The sequence below is a fragment of the Falco naumanni genome, chromosome 2 (genome assembly GCF_017639655.2).
Source record: "Falco naumanni isolate bFalNau1 chromosome 2, bFalNau1.pat, whole genome shotgun sequence".
Lineage (NCBI taxonomy): Eukaryota > Metazoa > Chordata > Aves > Falconiformes > Falconidae > Falco > Falco naumanni.
In genome coordinates this window covers 1,912,624-1,936,381 of record NC_054055.1, presented here as the reverse complement: position 1 = coordinate 1,936,381, position 23,758 = coordinate 1,912,624, and the positions used below count along the sequence as shown (strand labels likewise).

General features: G+C 45.9%; 1 protein-coding gene across 4 annotated transcripts in view; it reads right to left on the bottom strand.

Annotated features, from left to right (window-relative positions):
- Positions 1-23,758, bottom strand: part of GDPD5 (glycerophosphodiester phosphodiesterase domain containing 5) — a 173,017-nt gene that overhangs the window by 90,753 nt on the left and 58,506 nt on the right. For all 4 annotated transcript variants that reach the window (XM_040583905.1, XM_040583903.1, XM_040583906.1 and 1 more), the window contains one exon: positions 17,528-17,702. In XM_040583905.1, coding sequence (XP_040439839.1) covers positions 17,528-17,644 — 117 coding nt within the window. In that variant the 5' untranslated portion in view covers positions 17,645-17,702. The remainder of the gene's footprint in view (positions 1-17,527; positions 17,703-23,758) is intronic.

The following is a 23,758-nucleotide window of genomic DNA, read 5'->3' as shown; positions in this document are numbered from 1 at the left end:
TGCCCAGGGAGGTGGTGGAGTCACCACCCCTGGAAGTGTTTAAAAATGCACAGATGTGGCACTTAGGGACATGGTCTAGTGGTGGTCTTGGCAGTACTGGGTTAATGGTTGGACTTGATGATCTTAAAGGTCTTTTCCAACCTAAACAATTCCATGACAGTAAAAGCAGACAAAAATTATAGATCAACTTCACAGGCAACAATGAAGACCAGTCATTGTATTTTTCAGCATTGCTAACTGATTTTGTTAATAAGGTAGCATGTTAGCAGCACAGAGGTTCCCAATTCATAAAAACACAAGCATTTCTGGAATCCAAGTGGAACACCCCAGTGTTGAAGTAGTCTGGATTCCCACCCAGATGCCACAGGCAGTTAAGTCATTTCTAAAACAGCATACTGGCCAATTACTGAAATGCCTTGTGACAGATGCCAGGAAAGCTGTATCTCCACATACCTTCAAGTTCTTCTCCACTAACCCCACAGCACTGTAGAGGTACCTACCAGAAACCAAACCACCCCCGTGCACGTGGGCACAGTGCACAGCTTCATTTTACTCACCACCCAACAACACTTTTGAAAGCATCAGTTTCTGATGTTCAATGATGATCAATGGCACCTACACACACCATGGGACATCCAAGCACCCAAACAAGGTGGAAGTCAGACATCTGGGGGCTCTCAGGCTTTCCGACCACACTGGCAAGCTGAGGCAGAGACCAGGTTGCACGCCACCATGTTGTTACCAGCTCAAGTCTTATTTGCAGGACTATGTGAAGGACATTACTACAGGCCAAGGATTTAACTTCATAGTCAGTTTAGCCCCATTTGCACAGCAATGTCTCACCTCCTCACCCCACTAATATACTTATTGGCTTGAAAACTGAATTGCAGATAGCACCTTGGAGAACAGGCAACCAACAGAAGTGCACAACACCATGTGCTAGCAGAGTTCAGCGGGAATGAGGTTGCAGCAACTACAGCCAAGCTCTGACATTAGGAATATCTAGTATCAAGATTTCACAGGTTCACACAAACCCCCAAGTGCATAGACCTCTGGGTCAGGAGGCAGAGCTGGTCTGGCAGCCACTCTGGGTGTTTGCTCAATGTCTGTCACTAACAGCTTGAAAGAACAACTCCCAAAACACCATCATAACCCATTTGTACTCCCTAGTCTTTGCTATGAGCTTCCCAGCTTCACCCAGCCTTTGTTCAAAGAGGAGCCTGGCCTTCACTGCAGGTAAGGATATGGCCACCTGCAAGCACGTTCTGGAGGGCTTTTTGCTTGCCTCCTCCATGCAACCAGCACAAGGGAAAGTATTACGAGAAGTCTGGTGGGGCTGGCTATGACCGCATCACTGCTGAGACCTGAAGGGCATTCAGAGCAGGCATTACGAGCCAAACTTCAGGATTAAATGCACGCCGTTTGGTTTAGCTGCTTGTTCGTATATGCTAAGAGCACAGGAGAGATGTTGCTGCCAGCTCCTCCCGTTTATCTCGTCTCACAATCATTGGCAATGCTCTTCAGCTTCAGCTGCTGAAAAGCCAGACTTTACAGGAGCCAGGCAGCTGCTGCTGCAGCGGTGTTCATCTGGGACACGGCTCCTCTGCCCTCATGTGCAAGGCAGGGTGGGAGAAGGGTCAGGAACGCGATTCAGATGGTGCATCCTGAGGTTTAGAAAAATCTCATGGTAAGTAATCCCATCACTGAATGCCCAGAGTAAGGAAGTTTTTCAGTCATCTCCATGTTTCCCTGGACCCAAACTGCAGCTTCCTGAAAACCTGGGCCAGAGCACACAGCCTGGCAGAGGAGGTGTCTGCTCCGGTCCTAAACAACACAGCCACAATCAAAGTAGTGCATCAATCGCAGCACCTTTCTAGAAGCCAAAACTCTGTTTGAACAATAAGCTACATTAAGAATAGAGAGTCTTCTGATGTAGAGCTTTGCATCCCAAAAATGTGTGCAATAAGCACACATACAAAAAAAATAAATATCTGCTGAGCTGCTACAGCATTTTGCTGGTAAAGGGGGAGGAAGGCGCAGCCACAACCATCAGATTTGATCCCCTGAACAAGCATCGCTACGACAACCCACACACCGCAAGCAAGCTGCGGAGTTTCAGCTTGTGGTGGCTTTTTTTAATTTAATGGGACTAGCCTGCAAACTCCAAAGACCAATTGCCCCCCAGGGAAATATGCTCTATCTACCCCATTAATGCAAAAACTGTGTGTCTGGAACAGCATATAGCTTGATTTATTAATAAAAGCTAATGGAAACTCCAGCAAGGAAATTAATCTCAGGCTGTACCTGTTCTGGGACAATGTTGGGATGAAGGACAGGACCAGGAACTGCGTACAGTTCCTCTACGCAGGAACTTGGCCAGACTCCCAGAATAGGAAGCATGAATGTGAATATCCGTATTAAAAGGCAGAAAGATATTGTTATGCAAAAGAATCTCAGCTTCCAAAGCCTTTGTGTTCCAGGACTTCTAGCAGCCTCTCCTTCCAAATTAGGATGAACAGCTGCGATGTATTTGGCAAGCTAACCTCTGCACTCAATTTAGAAGCTTTTTACATCGGGAAATAAAACACATACATTTTAAAAACCAAAGGGACCATTAAATCATCCAGTTTGACTTCTGTACAAGAAAGGGCACTGAATGTCACCCACTTACTTGAATATTGTGCTACAGCTAAACATAGTTTCTAGTCACACTGTCTAAAAAGGCAGCTGATTGTTTCAGAGAATGAGAATCCTCAACACTGCAGAAGCAGATCACTCTGATCTATTTCCCCTTGTTTTACTGTGGGCAAATTGTTAGTTTTGCTTGAGCAGGTTCTATGTCCATCAATGCAAGTCAGGATGGTTGCTACAGACTTTAAACCATTCCTGCGGTATTTCCTAAGGCCGCAGAGGACATGTGACTGTGAAATAGTGCAACCCACTCCCTAAAACAGCAGGCCAAACATGGTGTAAGATGATGCTGTTTTGTAAAACAGCATCAAAACCCTTGAAGGGCACTCGGAACATAGTACCAGAACCTCCAGGTTAACCCTTAACAGGTCCGCATGTCTGTAGCATGAGGCAGTTCCCACTCACCATCTTTAGACATGGCAAGATGTGCCTCATTTAGAGCTACAAACTACAAAAACACCTTGTGAGGAGAGCCTGCGCACTCAATTGCCAAGAAAATCAGGTTAACAAAACCCAAAAACCAGCCTAAAAGAAAGCAGCACATCAGGATTTTTTAGTGTAACCTTCCAAAAAAGTGCCAAATGTGGAATTTTTCCAGGAAACCGCAAGATCAGGAAATTTCTTAAATCCAGGATGCAACTTGTGGTCGAAGCCGAAACCACCAAGATAGACTAGCCCTCATGCTGGACAAGAGAAGGAAAAAGACAATGACTGTTTCTGTATAGCATTTGGAGTGGGTAGCTGTTTATCTACCCCATGCTAGCTGGGTCTATGCTCATGGGCCAGGTGGCAAGCCAGACAGAAGAGAATTCTTAGCTGCAGGCTTTCCCCATATGGCTACAAGACATTGCCCTCTTCCCCGATGCTCATTTTCAGCATCTGTAGGAACTGAGAAGCTCCAAAACCTGCTCCCTCCGCCAAGGTTTCTGAGCAAGGCTTATTGCATGGCTCCATTAATCACAACTTTACAGTCCTGCAGGACGCTCGTTTCCCCTGCCATTTTCAGCCAAAGGACCTTCCCGCACGCAAGCCGCTGCCTTCTGCAAGGGAGTGCAAAGCTGTTGTAGTATAGTGGGGCCGGGGGAACCGCAGCGTGACACAAGCACTTGCTCTTTCACACTGCACTGTCTCTCCGTAGCTTTTAAAGCAGCTGGATGTGTCACCCAAGGAAAATAAGAGCAGATGATACACGTGCAATCAAAATTACATCAGTAGTGGAAAAAAGTACACAAAAGAGTCCCACTCCCCAGCCTCCCTTGCCCTCCTCCTGACCTCCAAACCAGTTATCAGCAGTACAGAGGCAGGACTTCTATGAAAAAGATGGGAGGGAAGAGCATATTGGTGGAGGCTTTCTGCTTCCCGTTATATCGACATTTCTACCCTTTCATAATAAACGCATGAGATAGCAGCAGCTGTTAAGAACAACTGCCGTTTAACTGTACTTAACCAAAAAGTTACTTACCAAGTCTTTTATTCTCAATTCTACATTAATCCAATAACAAAGAGATAAGGTTAAAGGACAGCGCGTGTCTTTCGGCAGAGGAATTAGTAGAAATAAAAAGAAAACACTGGGCAGGCTCAGCTGCATACCTGGTTGCAGCTCACGGCAAATATTTCAATCCCTCACTCAAGCACCCCTGTACCAAGTTGCACAGAGTTCCCAAAAAGCTCTTTAGTGCAGCAGACACCTGGACAGGTTTCTCCCAGATGATGCAGGACACGAAGGCACCGATTCCAGCTCAAGCCTCACTTTCTCCCTCCAACTCTCCCTTTTCACCCCACCAAGGCAGGCTCTCCTCCACAGCATTTGGCAGCTCATCGCTATTTTGAAGCTTTCCCATCTCAAGCCTGCTCTGTCTCCCCATAGCAGCAACCTATATATCAGCCTGTACCCCACTATCTGCACAGCAGCATCTCTCACTCCTCACATCTGGCAAGAGCTAGGCTCTCCATCACTACAACTTTCCTTCTGCTGGTGAAGTACCAGCACCCTCGCAGGGCACTCAAACCCACTCACACAGAATCAGAGTGGGTTGGGTTGGAAGGGACCTTCAAGACCAGCCAGTCCCACCCCCCTGCCAGGGGCAGGGCCCCCTCCCCCCAGCCCAGGCTGCTCCCAGCCCCGTCCAGCCTGGCCTTGAGCCCCGCCAGGGATGGGGCATCCACTTCTCCCATGGAAACTGATGCACGCCTCTGAGAAGGGCCATAGCTGCAGGACACCGCTGTCTTGGACCATCTGTGCTCCACACGTGGCTTTGCAGGAAGTTCAACCTCTTCAGCACAGAGATCTCTACTCCCTTTTCTCTCTTCCCTGAAGGCTGCTATTCAGAGACATTTAAAATCAATGCTAAAGTGATGCCAAGTATAAATTGTTCTTATAAATACCTAATCTACAGCTGAAAATAGAGAGGCTGGTTGCAAAGCAGAGCTCATCAGCAGTCCCCAAGCAGGGCCCTGTGGGAATGCAGCTTCTTAGTTTCCATCAACGTCTTGAACGATTATTTTCAGCCGTTCACAGTTTTGGTGGGAACAGCTGGCTGAGAGCTGTGATGGAGCCAAGCAGTAGTGAAAAGGAGGTGGTGGCTGCATCCCAGGTGACAGGACATATGCTGGGGAAGGCAGGAGACCCCATCTACCCTCAAACTGTTGCTCGTCTAACTTCCACCTCTGTCCCTCCACACACACTTAGCAAGGGAACATCATCACAAGTTCACCCTGCTCCTTTTTATTTCCTCCATTTCATTCCTTTACTCACACTAGCACCAGGTTTCCTCCTCATCTAGCTGATTTTTGTGGTCATTTTGGACCCATAGCATCCTTGATCAACTTCCACAAAGTCTACTTTTGAGAGGCAGGGAGATTTGTCCTATTTGGAGGGGAGGAGGAAAAAAAAGCCTTCTCCATTGGCCAACACACCCTCCCAGGGCACACAGCCACCCAGGACACACTGCAAAATTGTTCTCCAATGTTTTAGGCTCTGTCACAGCACAACTGTCCTTGGATCACTTCCAGAACACCTGGGAACAGCACTAGGAAATCAGACTCAGCGGACCAGCATACTTGCAAACTCAGCCCCAAAAGGAAAGCAAACCACTCTAGTCCAACTGATGGGCAGCAAGGTCACACTCGCTTACCCCTGGGTGAGAAAAATAGTCTCCTCTGGAAAAGGACCCTGGTTTCTCACTATCCTCGTTGGTATTAGAGAGAGGGCTTCAGACACCAGAACAGACCAACAAGTCAAACTTCCATGATGTTAATATCATTTCACTTCATCATTTGTTCATCTCTTCAAAATTCACACGCTTACATCCCTAGACATGAGAAATTACTAAATATCTAAGTCAACAGCAACACATTGAATCAACCCATGCTAGTGCAGCTACCAACAACGAACTTTGCACTGGCAGGAGTACAGGTTCCCATTGCCTCTTTTGAAAAAGGAGTTATCCAGTTCAATTTAAAAAGTCTATCTCTAGCACTAACAGCAACTACGCAGCTGGGAGGGAAAAACATTTGTTTTGGAAAGCAAGCAGAAAAAACACCTCATTCCCTGCCCCTCCCCCTTTTAGAAGGAATTCAGTAAATATTCTACCTTGATGTTGCATAAGCACCCTTCAGCAATAGCTGAAACATCCTTGTGTTGTCAACACTTTTGGTCAAAAATTCAAAACACAGCACCATACCAGCTACTACGCAGAAAATTAACTATATCCCAGCCAAAACCAGTACAGGGGACCCACAGGAACAGCCTGGAAAGGCTCTCCCATCTGGGGTGATGGGTTAAGCCATGAGTTTATGGAGCATTCAAGTCTCATCTCTCACCCAGCATCTTTCAAACCAGTAAAGATTTTGCAAGAGTGGTTGCACACCACTGTTGATGACTGGAAGGACGTTGGTGTATCCAGGTGTCCAGGGAAAAGCCCTAGAAAAACCCATCTGAAAACTCTTGTTCACAAAGTACAGGGCTGGCCCTAAGGCACCATGGCTCCAAAATCCCTCTTTTCCCATGTCTCCCACCTGCCTCCCTGCTTTCGCCAGGTGCAGCCCCAGTTCAGTGCTGGCTGTTTATAGCCTCAAACACATTTCGCAGATGCTCTACAATAAAAACCTTTGACACCTATAAAGCATTATAAATCATAGGGCATGTTAATCACCCAGTCTGAGCCCATAATCCTAACTCAGGCACAACAGTCAATGGGTTTTGCAGACTCCCTCCCACAGGCATTCTGCCTACATCAGGACTCAGTCAGAGATCTAGCATTAGTCAAACATCCTCACCCCGACAGCGTTAGGCTGCACCAGTCTGCAAGTTATCAAACACTGTGGCTTTCCTGGTGTTTCCAGGGCTTGGGATTTCCCATCCTTCAAACAAGCGTTACTGAAGTAGGAAACTTCTTTCACATGAAGCCAGCAGGAATTTACAGAAGCCACAGTATCTGCAACCAACAGCCAACTATTTATATTGAAAAATGACTTGAGGAAAAACACAACCCAAACCCATTAAGACTAAAAATTTCTTTATTGAATAGATTGTAATTTATAATGCTGCCCAGCAGCCCAGCCTTTTGGTCAAGCAGGCATGAACACACCAGCTTTCTAGGCTTGTACCTCCACGGTACAAGATTCTCCACAGTAGGATCTAGAGGTGACCAGCAACGGTCTTCTGCAGGCTCACCTGCCTAATGGCTTCAGCATCAGCCTTGCCCTGTGGCAGGTTCACCCTAGCCTTCCTAGGAGCTGTCTAAGGGTGCGGGTCTGAACGATAAGCAAGCTTTTGGCAGGTTAAAGCCCAGTTTCTGAGGCTAGCACACCCCTCTGCTCCTCGCCAGTCTACCACAGGACTCCTGCCCAGCCTAAGAGAGGTCTTGCTCCTTCGTGAAAGCCAAAACATGCCATTCCCAGACAGACTCCCTAACATGCCTTGCAATGTCTGGTCTGATGGCACCACACACAGTAAATGCAATTCCAGCCTGGCTCAGCTGACCACACGCCTGCTTTCAGAATACGCAATGAAGAGACAAGGAGACAGAGGAGAGAAAAACCATGTTATAACAACAGCACGATGCCCTGTCTAAATCCGGTTCAGCCCCGAAGGCTGGATGCAGTTACACTTCAGAAGAGATTTTCTTTGGTAGATGGCCTTAGGAAAAATTGGGACAAATCCTGTCTTTTCATCTTCCCCACTGTGGAAGAAAATTTCCACCACTGCTAAAGCTTTGAATGTGTTTCAGCATTCAAACATCACTGAGCAAGACAAGACTTGAATGGGCCCGTACTCCTAGGAGAACCACCTGCAGCCCCAGACACAAGGAGAGTTCTGCACTTTTCCCTGATTCCAAGGCATCTCCCAGAGCCAAGCGAAACAGATTTCATGAGGCAGCAAGACCTCAAACACAGGCAGCATAACTCCTGCGCAGCACTGTAACTACTATGACAACTCAGAGGGAGTTCAGCAAAACCTGCAGCAGCAGCCAGAGGCTGGGCAGGGTGAGGTGTCCACATGCAGTTATGAACATCTCAAACACCTTCCCAGCACAATCTCTGCCACCTCACAGCCTCCCTGTAAAATGAAGGGCTCAAAGATTAATTTAAAGGATGTTTAAGTGACTTGTAAAGCCCTGAAAACAGGGTAATTTTTGCTTTCAATTCTAAGCATTGGGGGGTGTGTGGGGTGTGGAAATCAATATTTAATTCAATAATTGGATTTTCCTGCATTTATCCCATTACCCCAACACAATCTGACACATCCATTCATGGGGATTCAGCTCAATCACTCATCATGTCGAATGTGCAGCATCCAATGCCTTAGTGCCCGACCTCAAATCAAACAGGCTTGAAAGAGCCTCTTTCCATCCAAAACTCCCATGCCCTTAGGCCTACAGTCAGGAACATTAACAAATTGAAACTGCATGGAAAAAGGTGAATTCACCCATCCTTTAAAAGCAGTTTTCAGCAAAGCAAGCAATTTCTGTGATTAGTAACCTTTGGCCGTCTGGGGATTAGCATTGAAGACCCAGCAAAGTCCCAGCTCTAAAAGCCTATGGTCACACAGATCTATCATGCCAACATGGCTTAGATCATCTGTTCAGGTCATTTAAGAGTTCTTGCCAAGTGGGAATTACAAGAGTATTTCACTATGAAGTGAATTAATACACGTATCACAGACACAGCGCTGCAATCCATTATGTCGATGGATCACAGCTCCTCATTTGTCTTTTCACAAAAGGATTCAAAAAAAGCCATCTGAAGCCTCAGTTCAAGGCCACGTGATGTTTTTAACCAAACGGACCATCTTGAATCATTTGCATTTCACATTAAGGGAATAAATTTTGACAGTGAGTGCCCAATTCATTAGAAAGGGTTTGATATTTCATTTATACTGGCTTGCAGCTACACGAACAGCAATAGACACCTTAAAGGCACGGAGAGGAATCACAAGTTATTAGATATTCCTCCCATCTCTCCTCCCATTTCCACACAGTTCAGACACTTTGCATTTATTTAACCATGGATTAGGAGATACGCAATGTAAAAACACCATCTCCCAAAGCACAGCAGCCATGCAGCTCCTCCAACAACAGTGCTGCTTTCTAACGAGCATCTTCAGTGGCTCCACGTGCCATAACAAACCCAGTGCCTTCACCTCTCACAACACACACCAACCAGGACATGTGCATAAAACATTTATTTAAATCATAAAGGGGCAGTTTGGTTTCTAATCGCCATGAGAGCAGCTCTCCAATATTTCCTGCTAAGTGAGCACTGCTGATGTTTAAACGATGCTGCTTGCAAAAAGGACAGGGAGATGTGTCTGGCTCTGAGCGTTTCTGTATTTCTCCATTCCTCTTACATGTGCCCCAGCAACACCCATCTCTTTGCTGTGACCTCAACACGGTTAGACTTGATTATCTTAAAGGTCTTTTCCAACCTGAAATGATTCTAAGAACTTACTCATTTTAAAAAGCATGTTTTGATAGCTCAGCAGCAGCCGACGCATGCTGTACCACCACCTACAACATTTACCATTTTCGATTTTTATTTTTTTTTTAATTACAATTACCATTACCCCCTATAACACAGTACCCTGTATTGTGGGCACAGACTGGAGGAAACTCTGCTTCTCCCTGGGTTTGCACTGGGTTGCTTTAATTGCTTTGTGCAACCACTTCTTGGGTGGTAGGAAGGCGCAAAGGGATGCATCAGCCTAAGTATCTTCTGCCTTAAACACATCTGTAGCTGGTCAATGGACTAAAAAAAAACACCACACCTTTGTATTATCCAGATTTTAAAAAGCAACAAAGCAAACTTGTTCGGTAAGTCTTGTACTGCAGTATCCCAGATGGGACACACTGCATCAGGAGGCAATAGATCCATCAACCCCTGCCTCCAAGTACCAAATCCTGGATGATTGTCATGGAAACGCTGGCAGGGTCATAAAGATCCAAGGAGGAACTCTGAGAGAGAAACCTCAAGGAAAATTATCAGGGTGAACATCTCTCAATCTCAAGCTGAGCACCTGAAGTTATTTTTGGTGGCTGTTTTGGCAACAGCCACAACTTTCATGTCTCAGATCAGCCTTCCCAACACAGGGCACGAGGCAACGGGCTACCGCTTCCTCCCATCTCTTCCATCAGCCACCTCTGGAAGCCTTCCAGCTCTGCTCCCTCTTCCCTCTCCACAGCCTCACTCCAGTAAGAGATCAGAAACCAGTGCTCTCACAGCCAACCATGTGAGCCTTTAAAGTTTCCTCCTTCAGCACCACTTATCTTCAAGCACTTCAAGGCATCCACTGTATCCGCTCTCAGACTTTCTTCTCCCCCAGGCTGAGCGTGGCAAGTCTGAAGTCATTGCTTTCCAAAGACTTTCTAGGAAAGGCTTGGCTAAACCCCCTGATAACGTGTAATTGATTTCCTGGGAAACACAGGCAGCATAGACTTCTGTCTGGAAACCAGAGATAAAGGGGGGGATAATAATAATAAAAAAATAATACAGGAGCCATCACCTCAGGCTGCTGCTGCTGCTGGAATAAGGACAAAAGAAACATGGAGATTTCTTGAATATCAGAAACAGGACAAGTCCAGTTTTGTCCTGTTTGTCTGGGGATCTTTAAAGGGTACAAAGGTCCCTTTTATCCCTATACCCTCTCCTAACTTTAAGGTGTCGTTCCCCCCATTCCCTCCTCAACAGCCCAAAGCCTCTTTTTCTTGCACACACAGCACTTGGCCATGAAACCTCATATCTACTTGCCTACGCAGACCACAGACACACCAATTATTCAGCCCTGGTTTAAACTGTTCATTTAAGGTTGGTTTTCACTGCAACGCAGAATGAAAACTGGGGGTAGCAAAAGTCCATCCCTACAATCTTCTTTTGGTTTGCTCTTCTGTTTTTGGAGCTTCACCAGCCACTTGGGGACTTTGTGGTGCATCTGGCGTGGGTTTCATTAGGGAACCAACCTACCGACATTCAGTAACGTTGAGCTCACCTTCCCCAATTATACTTTAAGGCAACCCAATGCACACAGTCCCTTCAAGGAGCACAGAAGAAACAACATCTGCTATATCCTCCTGAAAAGGTACAAGAGCAAACGGGAGGAAGGAGGGATGACTGGCTCCAGCAATGTAATTCTTCACCCAGCTTATTAGTACAATGCATAAAGAAACAACAGTTGGAAGGAGCACATCTGGCAGCTGTAACAAGGAAATGCCACAAACTGAATAAAACCCTGGAGGCCCATAACGTTGGGAAAGTCACAAGGCACCTTTGTGTAGCCAAGGGGGGGTGGCCTGGCCATTTATCACAGGGAGCTTGCACATGGATCACTTCAAAGTTTCTAAATAAAGTAGTAATGACAAAGTATTAGAAAGCCTGTAAGCCATTGCTACGTGAGCTAATCAATCACCTATAAAAAGGTCAGCCCTGCCCAGGGACCACTTATAATATTACCCAGACCCTAAGTTCACAGGCAGAGAAGTTAAAGCTGCCAAGAACCCAGCTACGCCCCACCAAGATAGCTGTGATTCCTGATGGCGTTGGCCACACCACGTACTGTTCCCAGCCCCTCACCTCCAAGCCAACAGGCACCAGTCAGTGCCATCAGGACACCCCTAAGCATCTCCACAGGTACTGGGGAGAAGCGTCCATGTTACGATGATTCCTGGCATTCAGAATTCAATGGTAGCCACCACCAAGTCATCTCAGCAGCTTTACTTCTGTGCCTCAGTCAACCCAGTTACAGAAAATAATAAAATAAATTAAAAAAACCCACAACACACACCAAGCTGGCAGATGGACTTACGCCACATTACACACTGCAAGATAAATATGGGAGGTTGTGTTGATTACAGGCTTTTGTATTTTGCCTGAATATTAGCAGTTCCATTTATTAACACCAGAACACTGCACTGGGGAGGACGGAGGGGTACCTGGAAAGTGCTGAGCAAGAACTCATTGGCTTGGGAAGCTCTCAGTTCCCTCTTGCTTTGCCGTGCCCATCTGCTGCAGAGGCCTCAGGTCAGGAAAGTGGAGATGCTCTGCCAAGCCCTATTAAGCTTGTAGTGCACTAAATCAGAGCAGCCCCAGGAAGGCATTCATAAACGCTTCTCAGTGTCTTCCCCAGCAAAGATACAAAAGCCTGGTATTCAAGAGCGATACAGCGACACCCCAGGGCCCAAGGTGCACCCAAGGAGCCTGTAAGATCCAGCTAGTGCTGCCCTTTTACTAAGTGGGTACCAAAGACCCTCAGACTGTGACTCATCAGCACATAACAGCAGCTCCTGAGCTCCACAAACTGTGGAGCATCTGCTGTTGGGTTCAGAATAGCAGACGCACTACAAGGCATTGCTCCAGCCTCCACAGCCTTTCGCTGACAGGAGCAGCAAGCCTACACAGCAACAGCAAAGAGGAAACCTCTCTGCTGCAATTACCGAGTTACCACTGTCAGAAGAGGATGGAGCAGAAAAGGAAAGGTTGCAGCAGCTACTAGTAGGACCAGAGGAGCCATATATCAGGTGGGGAAAAGACAACCTGCAAGGACATATTCAGGGAGGGGACAAAAACAACAACAAAAAAACCCCAAAAAACAAACCCCAAAGAAACAGGGACACTTGCTAGCACATAGAAATGGAGTCTAAATACCGCAGTGGGGAAATGCCACCCAACGGCAGCACTGGAAGCAAGGGCTGCAGGAGTAGCAACCCAACACCAGGAGCTGGTGGGTACAACCAACCAGCATTTCCAGCTCTTGAGTCAGGTCCCTGTGCTCCTCCCTGATGGAGATCTCTTGAGAAAGGAGGGGGACAATGCCTCTGATGCACAAAACCAAGCTTTAAAAATATGAGGTTTCTAGGAGGTCCAGACTTGAAACAGTCTGTGTTAATATATGCATCAGCTCTACAGAGCCTCACTGAAAGATAAGAGGGATTTTTTTTTTTTAAGCTGGATTCTGAACAAGTTGTTGTTTTAAGGACAAGAAAACATTAACATTATACCCAAAATCCAACTCCACAAACCCACATTTCATTGAAAGCTTTGGGGGTCGTCAGGACTGGTAGCCAAAGAAATCCACTCCTCAGCTTGGATGTGGGTCTCGTTAGCAACAGTTTCAACATCATCCCAGGTTCTTAACAAGGGTTTGTTTTATTCGATGCTCAGGTTAACACCTGCAGGATTAGAGCATTCAGAGAGCAGCGGGATTTTGTCACTAGTACCGCTCCTTTCACACACATCATCTCGGAGTGTTTACAAGAGAAATGGGAAGAAGAGAGATTATACAAGCATCATGAAGTGCACCATGCACAGAAAGCTGATGAAGAGACCTCCATTTAAAGGTTGCAGATGAGACTGAAGAGCAGGAGTCACAGGGATCTTGACATTTTAGTCACCTGGGATCCAAAGCTGCAAATTTTGGGTTTATTCCCAGGTGGTGATGGTCCTTCCTACTGTATGTAATCAAACCAGGCAACTATCCTTGCCTATTCTTGGCAATTTTCTGAAGGAAAAGGTAGTTTTGTAAGCATGGCAAGCTTCCAAGGGAAATGGGAGAGACAAGAGGAGGTCCCAGTTACATTTTGTCTGCCTCAGCTTGTATCTCAGATAGGTTCATGGTTGGGAAGTACAGTGTCAGCCATGCCTGCTGCTAAGCGGAGAAGCCAAAGCTCTTTGCAAGTGGTCATAATATTTTATCCTATTTGACAGGGTACTGAAAAGAAATAAAACAGATCCCAAGATTTTTCAATACACAGTAACAGAAGGAAGAAAATGCCCTCAACAAAGAAAACCCACAAACCAGCCAGCCAATAGAAGTGGCTTCTTCTGTTTCTTGGATAGATAAAAAATAATCATTGCAGTTTTCTTCTGCAGAATATCTCTTTCCTCACTCCCCCCTAGGATGATTTCCCAGGTGTGATACTTGCTGTGTACAAACAACAAAGGTTTTAAAAACAATAGGAAAAAAACCCAAACCCTGAACAAAACCAGCTGATAGATTTAACTTCATGCTTACACAACGCAACCCATCAACATCTCCCACAAGGATACTGATCCTGCAACATCTCTGGATGGATTTTAAAAGAGGCTGCTGCCAGCCCTGGACTTTACCCCAGAAGCAAGAGCTATTCTGGTGTTGTAATACACAGCAGCAGTTCATTTCAGGTGAAGCACACAAGTTGTGTGCAGAGCATCAAGTTTATACACTGCAATTATCAGTGCTGCTCTCTGCGTTTAATTGCTGACAATCCATCAACAGGATCATGGTACCTGGGAGCTACCTCTGAGGCTGCCATCTGAACTTCAGACCCTTAAAAGCATATACGGCAGCTACAAGCCAAAGCTTATTTACTCACAGCTTCTGTGTTTAGGGCAATAGAGCCCTGTTAAGGTGATGCACTGACTTCATAAGACCTTGGTCGAATACCTGATGAACAAGCTGTAGTTAGATCAGATATTGCTTCCTCACACCAGCTGCAGAGAATATAATGCTCTGAATCTCAGCCAGACCATTTCTTCTCTTTTCTATGTCTTTCATTAAATAAACATTAAATATTTAAAAAACGTTAAAGGGAATCTTGACATTAAAGCTAAAGGCACACAATAGAAAAAGGAATTTTGCAGCTGTTCAAAATTTAAAAAGGAGACCGAGTGCAGGCTGGGTGCCTTCAGCCCCTCTCTTCCATTCTCAAAAGAAGAGGGGAAAGGAAAAGATAATTACAATTCTAGCAAGCAGTCTCCCAAAAAATTTAGAACGCAAGCTTACAATTAAAATTCTCATTTTCATGTAAATTTTTAATGTGTAGTAGAAAGCCTGATCTGCATACATTTGGGGGGAAAGGAGAGGAATCATTAAAACTCTGGCTGTTGAGCTGCAGCACAAGTCAGAAAACAAATGTTCACAGTCATCAGCAGAATACTGCAAGGACACAAGGTTGGGTCATAACCTAAACTTAGGTGAAGGGTTTGAAGAAAGTTTGATCTTCTAAAAAGAAAACAGATAATCACGCTATAGCCTATCCTGAAAAAAACCCTGCTCTCTGAATACATGCCTTGCCTTCTGATAGTTAAAGAACAGAAACATAATGTGTGTATTCCTTCCTTCCCAGAGTTCTAGGTTTTTGCAAGACTTAAGATGTCTCAAGTATACCATACACCTTTTTATAGAAACCATGCTCAGGAAAACATGTATTATACTACAATTGCCTCTACTCTGGGCTTGTAGTGGCTGAGTTACTACCAAGTCAGATACAGGGCAATACAACAGGTATCATCATCAATATGCCACTGTCTTTGTGTAAAGCAAATGGGCACCTAAGTTTTGCTATGGTATTATACCATGAAATGCCCTCCCACCCCATTCACAGAGGCAGAGGGATGCTGATACTGGTTTGCAGCCTGCAGAAGTTACCTACTTGCTCAAACAGCCAAGGATTATTTTGCAAAATGATAATAATAATAATAAAAAAAGAGGTTTCTCACTCATCTCACACATATCCTAGAGTTCACACCTATTCTCTGCAGTACTCAAGCGCTGGCAAACAGACCTGTCCAACAGAGGACAATTGGCCTTCATTTGCATTTGTCCCCTTCAAATACAGTGCTACCATTGCTCGTTCCAGCACTGACACCTGCAAGATGCTTCATAGACAGCAAGATGGGAACAGATTCTTCATGCCTTGGTTTTGCGCAGCCTGTAGCTAATTTTAGCCTTTCTTCTCTTGCTCCTGCAATAGCAGTTATTTCCATTTCTCTGTTCAACAAAGTGGAAGTCAAGGCCTCATGCAGACCTTAAAAAGACCAGCTCTGAGACTGGACATATTTTTAAGCCTAGATTAAGTACCTTTATACACAACAAATTCCTTTCTGCGCTAGAAAAATAAATGAATTTCCAAGCAGAATTGGAAGATCGCCACTGGGTATTTTTTTGTAAAATGAATCAGTGCGAGTGGAGCCAGCTTTCACTGAAAAATTAAGTCAATTGCAATTGTTCTATGGCTTTTTAGCTAAAAAGCATAATGCTCTGGTTCATAAAGGCATACAGAATTAGGCATGTTGAGTATTTAAGTTAGAACATGCACAGATGCCAAGACATTACGTTCCACTGTTTTCCTGACAGAGTCTTAAAAACCCACCTACAGCCTCCGCTACGGATGTGCCTGGGTATTTGTTTGAAGAAAAGCTCTGCTGGCTCAGAAGTGGTCGCTCAGACTAAGCCGGCCAGGCTGAAAGTGGAGGAAAACCAGCACAAACATTTCTACTTTGCAAAAGGAAATTTGTTTTATGCTGCACAAACACAAGCGGTAACTTTTCAATTCCCATGGGAGCTCCGGGGCAAGCTGCACCACCAACAATCGATGCAATTCAGAATGAGGAGCACTTTTGGCACAGGATCTGCCACCCAGAAGTGGTTTCTCCTTAACAGCCTCTTTTCCAGAGGAAAAGCACTCCGCAGCCAGGAAGATCCCTGGTTATAGACTTAAAAACAAAACAGAGACGCTAACTGTCACCAGAGCTAAACTAAGCCCTCAAAAAGCAACAGAATTATCTCCTGGGAGCATTGCCAGAAGAAACAGAACTTAAAAAACCCCAAACCAAAACTCAAGAAGCAAGCACACTAAAAAACAGAAAACCAAAACAACAACAACAACAACAACGTACTCAAACCACCAAAGAGACAACTGAGAGCACTGAAGAACAGCAACACACAACCATTACCCAGAAGATGTAACAGCATCGCTTTGACAGCAGGTTTTTTCTACACTTCTTACCATGAATACATAGGGTCTCACAAGATCCCATCCCGCAGCCCCAAATAACAGGGAAGGTGCAAGTCCAGCCCCGCTGCCTGGATTCCCTCTGCCAGAGCTCTCAAAAAGTGCATTTTTCTGGAGGAAGGAAGAGTCACCTCTAACAGCGCTCCATTTATCCCCAGCTAGTTCTCACCTCCTGCTGCCTTTCCCTACCTACGAACTTATTTTCGTAAAAGCTAGAGACTAGGCAGAAATGTGGGTCCTGCACTCTGAGACAGAGAAACTGCAAGCATACCAATAAGACACAGAGCAAGGAATAAAACAGAAGTCTCCCCTAGTAACAAAAAAAGAAAAATACAAACAGATTTGGCCATACCACTGAACCCCTTTGAAAACACGACCAGCTGACCAAGGCCATCTGCTGCATCAACCACACGGTGAGGACCTCTCGCAGACCTCCAGCCACGGGGCCAATGATTTCCGTGGTCTATCCAAGCCACAACAACAACTACTCAAATACCCAGCACTGTCAACCAAGGCCACAACAATTCTCCATCCAAAGCGTGCGGGACAAGGCGACGCAGTCAACTACCTACCTTGGTGGTGTCATCATGTGACCGCTGGTACCGTTTCCAGCGGCAGCCGTAGATCCCGGTCAGACAGGACAAACATAGCTGCGGCTCGTAGTACTGCAGCGGTTGGTGTTTAACCATGCTCCTTCCAGCCCCTCAGGAGCGAGGTATCAGAAATCCATCAGGTCCTGGGAGCGCCCTTCAGCAAAAGAAAGAAAAAAAAAAAGAAGGAAGGGGGTGGGGGGATGTTAAAACAAAAAAGGAAATTAAAAATTCCAAGCAATATTTCAATACATTAACAAGCAATTTAATAATTAACCATGTCCTCTGGCTATCGAGAGGAGGAATGATAATCAGATCTATTCCCAGCCTTGCCAGCATCTCTGCCTTGTTACTCAACAAGCTGCGAAGTTTAATTAGTTTGCAAGTTTTATTTCCTTGTGCAGTTTCTCCCACACCACTAAAAGCAAATGTATTCACAGGAGTTATCAGTAAGAAAAGCCACACAAGGACAAGAGCAGCAGACTGCTTATTTGCAGCCCAGATGATTAGATTTTTATGAATGACTGAAAAGTAAAGAACTAAAGCCTCTGCAAGCACAACCTTAAAATTGATTCAGAGACCTCTGCGAAGTTGAAACCCAGCCAAGATAAATCAGTTTATCTTGAGCATCCCATGGAGCCTGCAAAGCGGTCCCAGACGAGGAACTAACACCTCTGTGTGCACTGGAAGAGGCAGGTATTACCCTCTTCTTTATAGGCATCTCACACAAGCACTCACAGGGATGCAGAGCTGGTTGCAGCCTTCACCCAGGAGAGAGATCCCCTCTCCACCAAACCACATTCGCTCCCAAAGGACCAGACTGACTCCAACGCAACTCTTGATTTACCATCACAGGAATATCACTGTTTTGAAGGAAAGTACTCTGCTCCATCAATTACATGCTTTGTGCATCACAGGGTTGGGTTGGTTGTTTTTTTAAAATTTTATATATATATATACACACACACACGCGCTCATTTTTGTCTCTGGTGAGGTTCATAAGAAGAACAAGCCAAGTAATCATATGCTTTTACTAATTCATAGAGTCAGCATTCAGGGATGGGAACCTCGGAGCAAATATTTGCCAGTCTGGTGGCGTCATGCTGTTCTCAGCTGCACTTAACTCTCACCAGGGGTTTTCCACCGGTTTCTGGTGCACAAGCGTACACCCACAGCCCCACACATGGCTGGTATGTGGACAGACAGTGTGCGATGAGGGATGTTCAACAGCAGCTGAGCATCCTACGTGCTTAGCTACCTTTCCAGAGTGTGCACAGTCGCATGCTTGATGTGTGGGCAGTAAGGAAATCTCCCTCTCTAGAGGAAACCCTTCATTTCCTTAGATGCAGGATCCCCCGCACTCAGGTCGTGCAAAAAGCTATGATAGTTCTGAGTAGCAACACCCTTAGCGGCATCAGCAAAGCATGACACAGCTTAAGGAGATAACCCGAGCCACCTAAGAGCCTTTCATTGCCACAGCCCACGGAAAGATGCCTCCAAGAATGGGGTTTACCATATTTCTCATTATGGCTGATGTATAAGGGTATGCTGCACACATTGCAAACGCTGGCAGTTCAGAAATGTCAGTGAGGACAGACACAGCTCAACCCTTCCAGTTTTCCATCCTTCTTTGAGTCTGTTTACTCTATGCTTCATACCGACAGCCAAGGACAGCCTTGTCCTGACTGTCTCTGATGAGGACTCAGCATCCTGGAGGCAGACAGATCTCGCCAGTTGGTTGATGTGGGTTCAAAGCCCACCAGACTGTGACAGCACGCTGCCTCCAGAGTCCACGAGGCACAGAACCTCCAGCTTCTTCTTAAGACAGACATACAAAGTGTAGCTTTGTCCTTTCAGCAAACCTCTCTGCAATGCTCTGGGCACTGCTCCAGGCGTTGACCCAGGGCAGAGGACACGAGGTGTACAGGACTTACAGACTGACAGGCAGCCGGCCTGGATCCCCGCGTGGTTCTGCTCATCCCCTCAGGGAGGGCATGCAGGACAGAGGCACAAACACATCCAGCCTGAAACAAGAGCTGTAGGCTGATCGCTTCACCCATGCTCTCCCAGCTCATCTGCCCCTAAGCGCTGCTGTACCACCTCCATGGCCTCATGCTTGAGGTCACCTCCCTGCCTGCATGTCATCTCTTCTTATGCTATTTATAAAGCTCAGCATTAGTCACCGCACAAGCTGCCTCCTATCTCCAGCTTTTGCCTGTTTCCCCGCTCTGCCCTCCCCATCACCGGCAGAAACAACTGTCAGTTCGAATAGGGCAGAAACACGGAGGACGTGCAAAGTTAGATGCTACTTAAGGGTCTTGGACAAAGCCATCATCTCTGCCCTGAAGACCCTAAGCAGGAAGTGATGTAAAAGATGTTGTGGGGCATAAGCAGATGTAAAAATTACACACAGCTTGTTAACAAATCTGCTGCCAAGCCCCACATTACCGTCCCAAAAACGCAGCAGGCTACGGCCGTTACAGGAAATCCTTCACAAATTAATCTCTCCCGGTTTCCACCTCCTCCTGCTTTAGTCGCACAAAGCAAGGGGGCAGGCAGACCACCTCCACCTATAAAAGCTTAGACCACGTGCTTTATTTGCTAGCTTACAAGAATTGCATTGCAAACTCGAACACAAGGGGTACACTCAAGCGTTTCATCGCTCCACTCTTCAGGGAAGCTGTTCTCCAGCCCAGACACCTGGGAAAGAGGTGCTGTGCACCAGCCATACACATACAGAGGGCCGAGGCTGGCAAACCCTGGCCTTTCCAAAGAGAAATCCAATTCCTCTGAAGGGCAGGGAGTCTAAGAGCAGAGGCTGCCCTTTGGAAATAGTGTAACTCCTGTTATGGATCCATCATTCCATTAGCAAAGTTGAAGCTCCAGCACTTACGTCCCCCACTGAAATTTCACAGCACAACCCGCAGGAGGCAACTGATAAGGCTGCGAAGAGAATAGGGTGAGCTTGGGCAAGCACCACAGGTTAGCAGGTACACAAAGAGTCCTCATCTCAGTGCTGTCACCAGGATCCCTGATTCAGCCTGTTTGAGATACAAACATCCCTCTCATGACTGCATGTCCAAAGCTATTGGCATGAACTTTGCTGCACAACCAGAGAGAGTGGAGGCACCAAAGACTTTTTAAACAGCACTGCTTTAGTAAGGTACAAGTGCACTTCAGAGGTGCAGAGGGACCAGCAATCAAGCCTTCTCCCTGAAGAAAAATCCTACCAGGAACACCAACACCCACAGTAGATGCAAAAACTTTGAGCTTATCATCCGGTTCAGAAGAGCATCTATCAGCCTCCCACAGCAGCATCTAATCCAGCATCCCCCAATCTCCTGGAGGAGTTCAGGAGGGACACAAGTGTTTTCAGTACAAAAGGGCAAGTCAAAAGCACACCTGCCCACCAACAATATCACCAGAAGGCACTGCTGGAAGGTTTTAAGAGCAGCAGAATCCACTAAAAACAGCCAAAAGGATAAAAATCAGAAGCAAGGGAAAAATGGAGCTGTAAAGGCTCCATAAGCCACCACGTGAAGCTCCCACCCTGGTTCCTCTCACTGAAGCCCAGCACAGGCAGATGCTATGGGAGCCCACAGGTTCAGGCTGCTGTCCATAAAAGCAGTGAGGAGAAGCACAAAGAGAAGAAATCCAACACAAGACTTTAAAAAAAAGCCATTACTAAAAGCAGATGAATCACACGAGGCACAACCCACAAGCCTAAAATCCTTCCCTCTTCTCCACAAATGCCATGAGCAGATGCATAAAAGCCCACAACAGAAAGGAACGCACAAAACATCACCCATCCTCCCCACCACACGCCCCCCTGAATGGTAACACGAGATCCAGGAAGAAACTGAAACACAGCAAGCAAGATGCTACTCCAGAAAAAACCATGCTGATACCATCTGTCCAAAGACCCTTGCTTGGTCACGAGCAAGGACGGAATACTTACTTCTGCTTCCAGAAACTGATTTAATGGAGAGAAGCAGAAAGTCCGTACCACTGTTCCCATGACATCTACAGCTTTGAGGTGGAGAAAGCAGGCTATGAATGATTCAAACCTCTGCTGGTTAGCATTACATACAGAAATGAAAACAGGAAGCAAGACAACATATATTAATTATTTACATTCAGCAACACACACACACAGGGGGTGGGGGAATAAAATAGAAAACAAACCCACACAAGCTATCAACCTTGACTTTAAAGATGCATCATCTGCCAACGGCTACAAACTTCTTGGAGCTGAATAACTGAGTTTGCCAGCTAGCTTCCCCAAAAAGGGGGAGCAGGGTAGAGTCCATCTGCATATACAGTGGAAGCATTTTCTGAAAGCTCCAGGATGCCTAATTAGCACACACTGCATTCCTGAGATGCTGGACTGTAGGTATCCATTACAGCCTGTGACACATTATTCCTTTCCAAACAGCTTCCAAGGGGTGGGAGGGGGGGGGAAGCAAGAGAGAATTCAAGTTGCAAATTTAAAAAGGAAAGCTCTCTGGGGAGATCTGGCCTAAAAATTTGGATCTCTGTCTCTACGAGTTAACTCGTCCATCCCTGTAGCCTTAGAGCGATACTCAGAAACCTGGCGTGGAGAGGGAACAGAGCCATTGGGACCGACTGTTAAACCACCTCAGTGCTGTCATTTTAGCGAAGGGAAGAGCAGCAGCGCAAGTCCTGAAGTGCACTGAGTAAATAATGTGAATGAAGCCACAGAATAGTGGGTTTAATAGCATCTAACCCTTTCACAAGGCTTGGTACAGTCCAAGCCCATCCCTTTAATCCCCCTCCGTTTTTATTTTTTTCTGTCAACCCAGTTTCACACAGGTCACACTGATCTCGTTCAGCATCTTGGGACAAGCCTTTTAATATCCCAGAGACAAGCAGCTTAGTGTCACTGGATGTGCAGTATTGGCAGCGCTATTCTGAATACCCGTATGGTTTGGTCAGGGTGGTCTGGGGGAGCTGTGGGGAGAGAAGAGAGCTATAGGCTCCCGCTTGCCTTACCTTGACCTGCTACCTCCAGCCTTCCCCCAAATACCCTGAGGCTCAGCGTGATAAGCACATGACCCCTTACTTAATCCTAAACTGGATGAGCACATCCAAGAAGAATCAAAAGAGAGCCAAGGATGCTTTGATGCATGCTTGTGAATCCCAAAGTTTAAGGAGATGCTGGAGTGTGCAAACCCAAGCACTTGGGGAGAGGAGGACACCTGTGGTCTTCTACAAGATCCCCAGCTATCAAGATGTGGAGAACACCTGTGGTCTTCAGCATCTCCATCTATCAAGACATGGCTGAAAAGACCTACCAAATGGAAAGCTTGGGCTTTCCACGAGGAGGCTCCCATGGTTTCAGAGGCAAATTGCTGGGAGAGTGAGGAGGATAATAGAGAAACACCATCACAGCCATATTTCCACGTCCTCACCCTATATCTGGTGAGGCCAAAAGGCCATTGCAGCAGTGGGACACTCAAAACCAAAGTGGGCCCCAAGCTCTGCGGTGCAGTCTCCCAAAAATCAGGCCCAAGGAAGCTTGCCCCACTTGCAATGCAAATAAATGCAGAAAATACAAATTCCAGGGTTGTTTGAGATTTTTTTTTAAGCTAACCCATTTTAAGAGAGCTTTGACAGATTCTACTGATTTCCACATTAAAAGAAGTGGTTTTCCTCTCACTGGTGACTCACGGGATCACTGTTTGTCAAGAATCTCTGTAGAGTTTCAACATCTCCATCTCTATTAAAACTTCTAGCAAGCTAGTTATGCTTAAAACCTTGTTAAGCAAATAATTACCTATACCAATCAGGTGAGAACATCACTGATAACCAGTTATGCCTATTGATATTCTTGTAAGCCTCCTGAAATGTTTCCCCAATTATACCGCAAAATCCCGATTTTCCTTAAATACTTTCTAAACAATAGAAGTTAAGCTCTTCCAGAGCAAACCCTCCAGTTCTCCATGCAGAGAAGAAATCTCCTCTATTGCCCAGCCAGGGTTGAAGTGATTTAAAGCGCTTCATGGAACTGATCTAAACTCTTGACACTTTCACGGACTCTTCATGGCTTTCATGGCAACCTTTTCTTTAACATACTGAACTCATCCAAATCAGAGTAATGCAATTTCACTTTCCCCGACTCAGAAGATGGAAATGGAAGAGGGACGCTATTCCCATCTGTTTAATAACAGAACAGCTCTAACAAAGGGATGT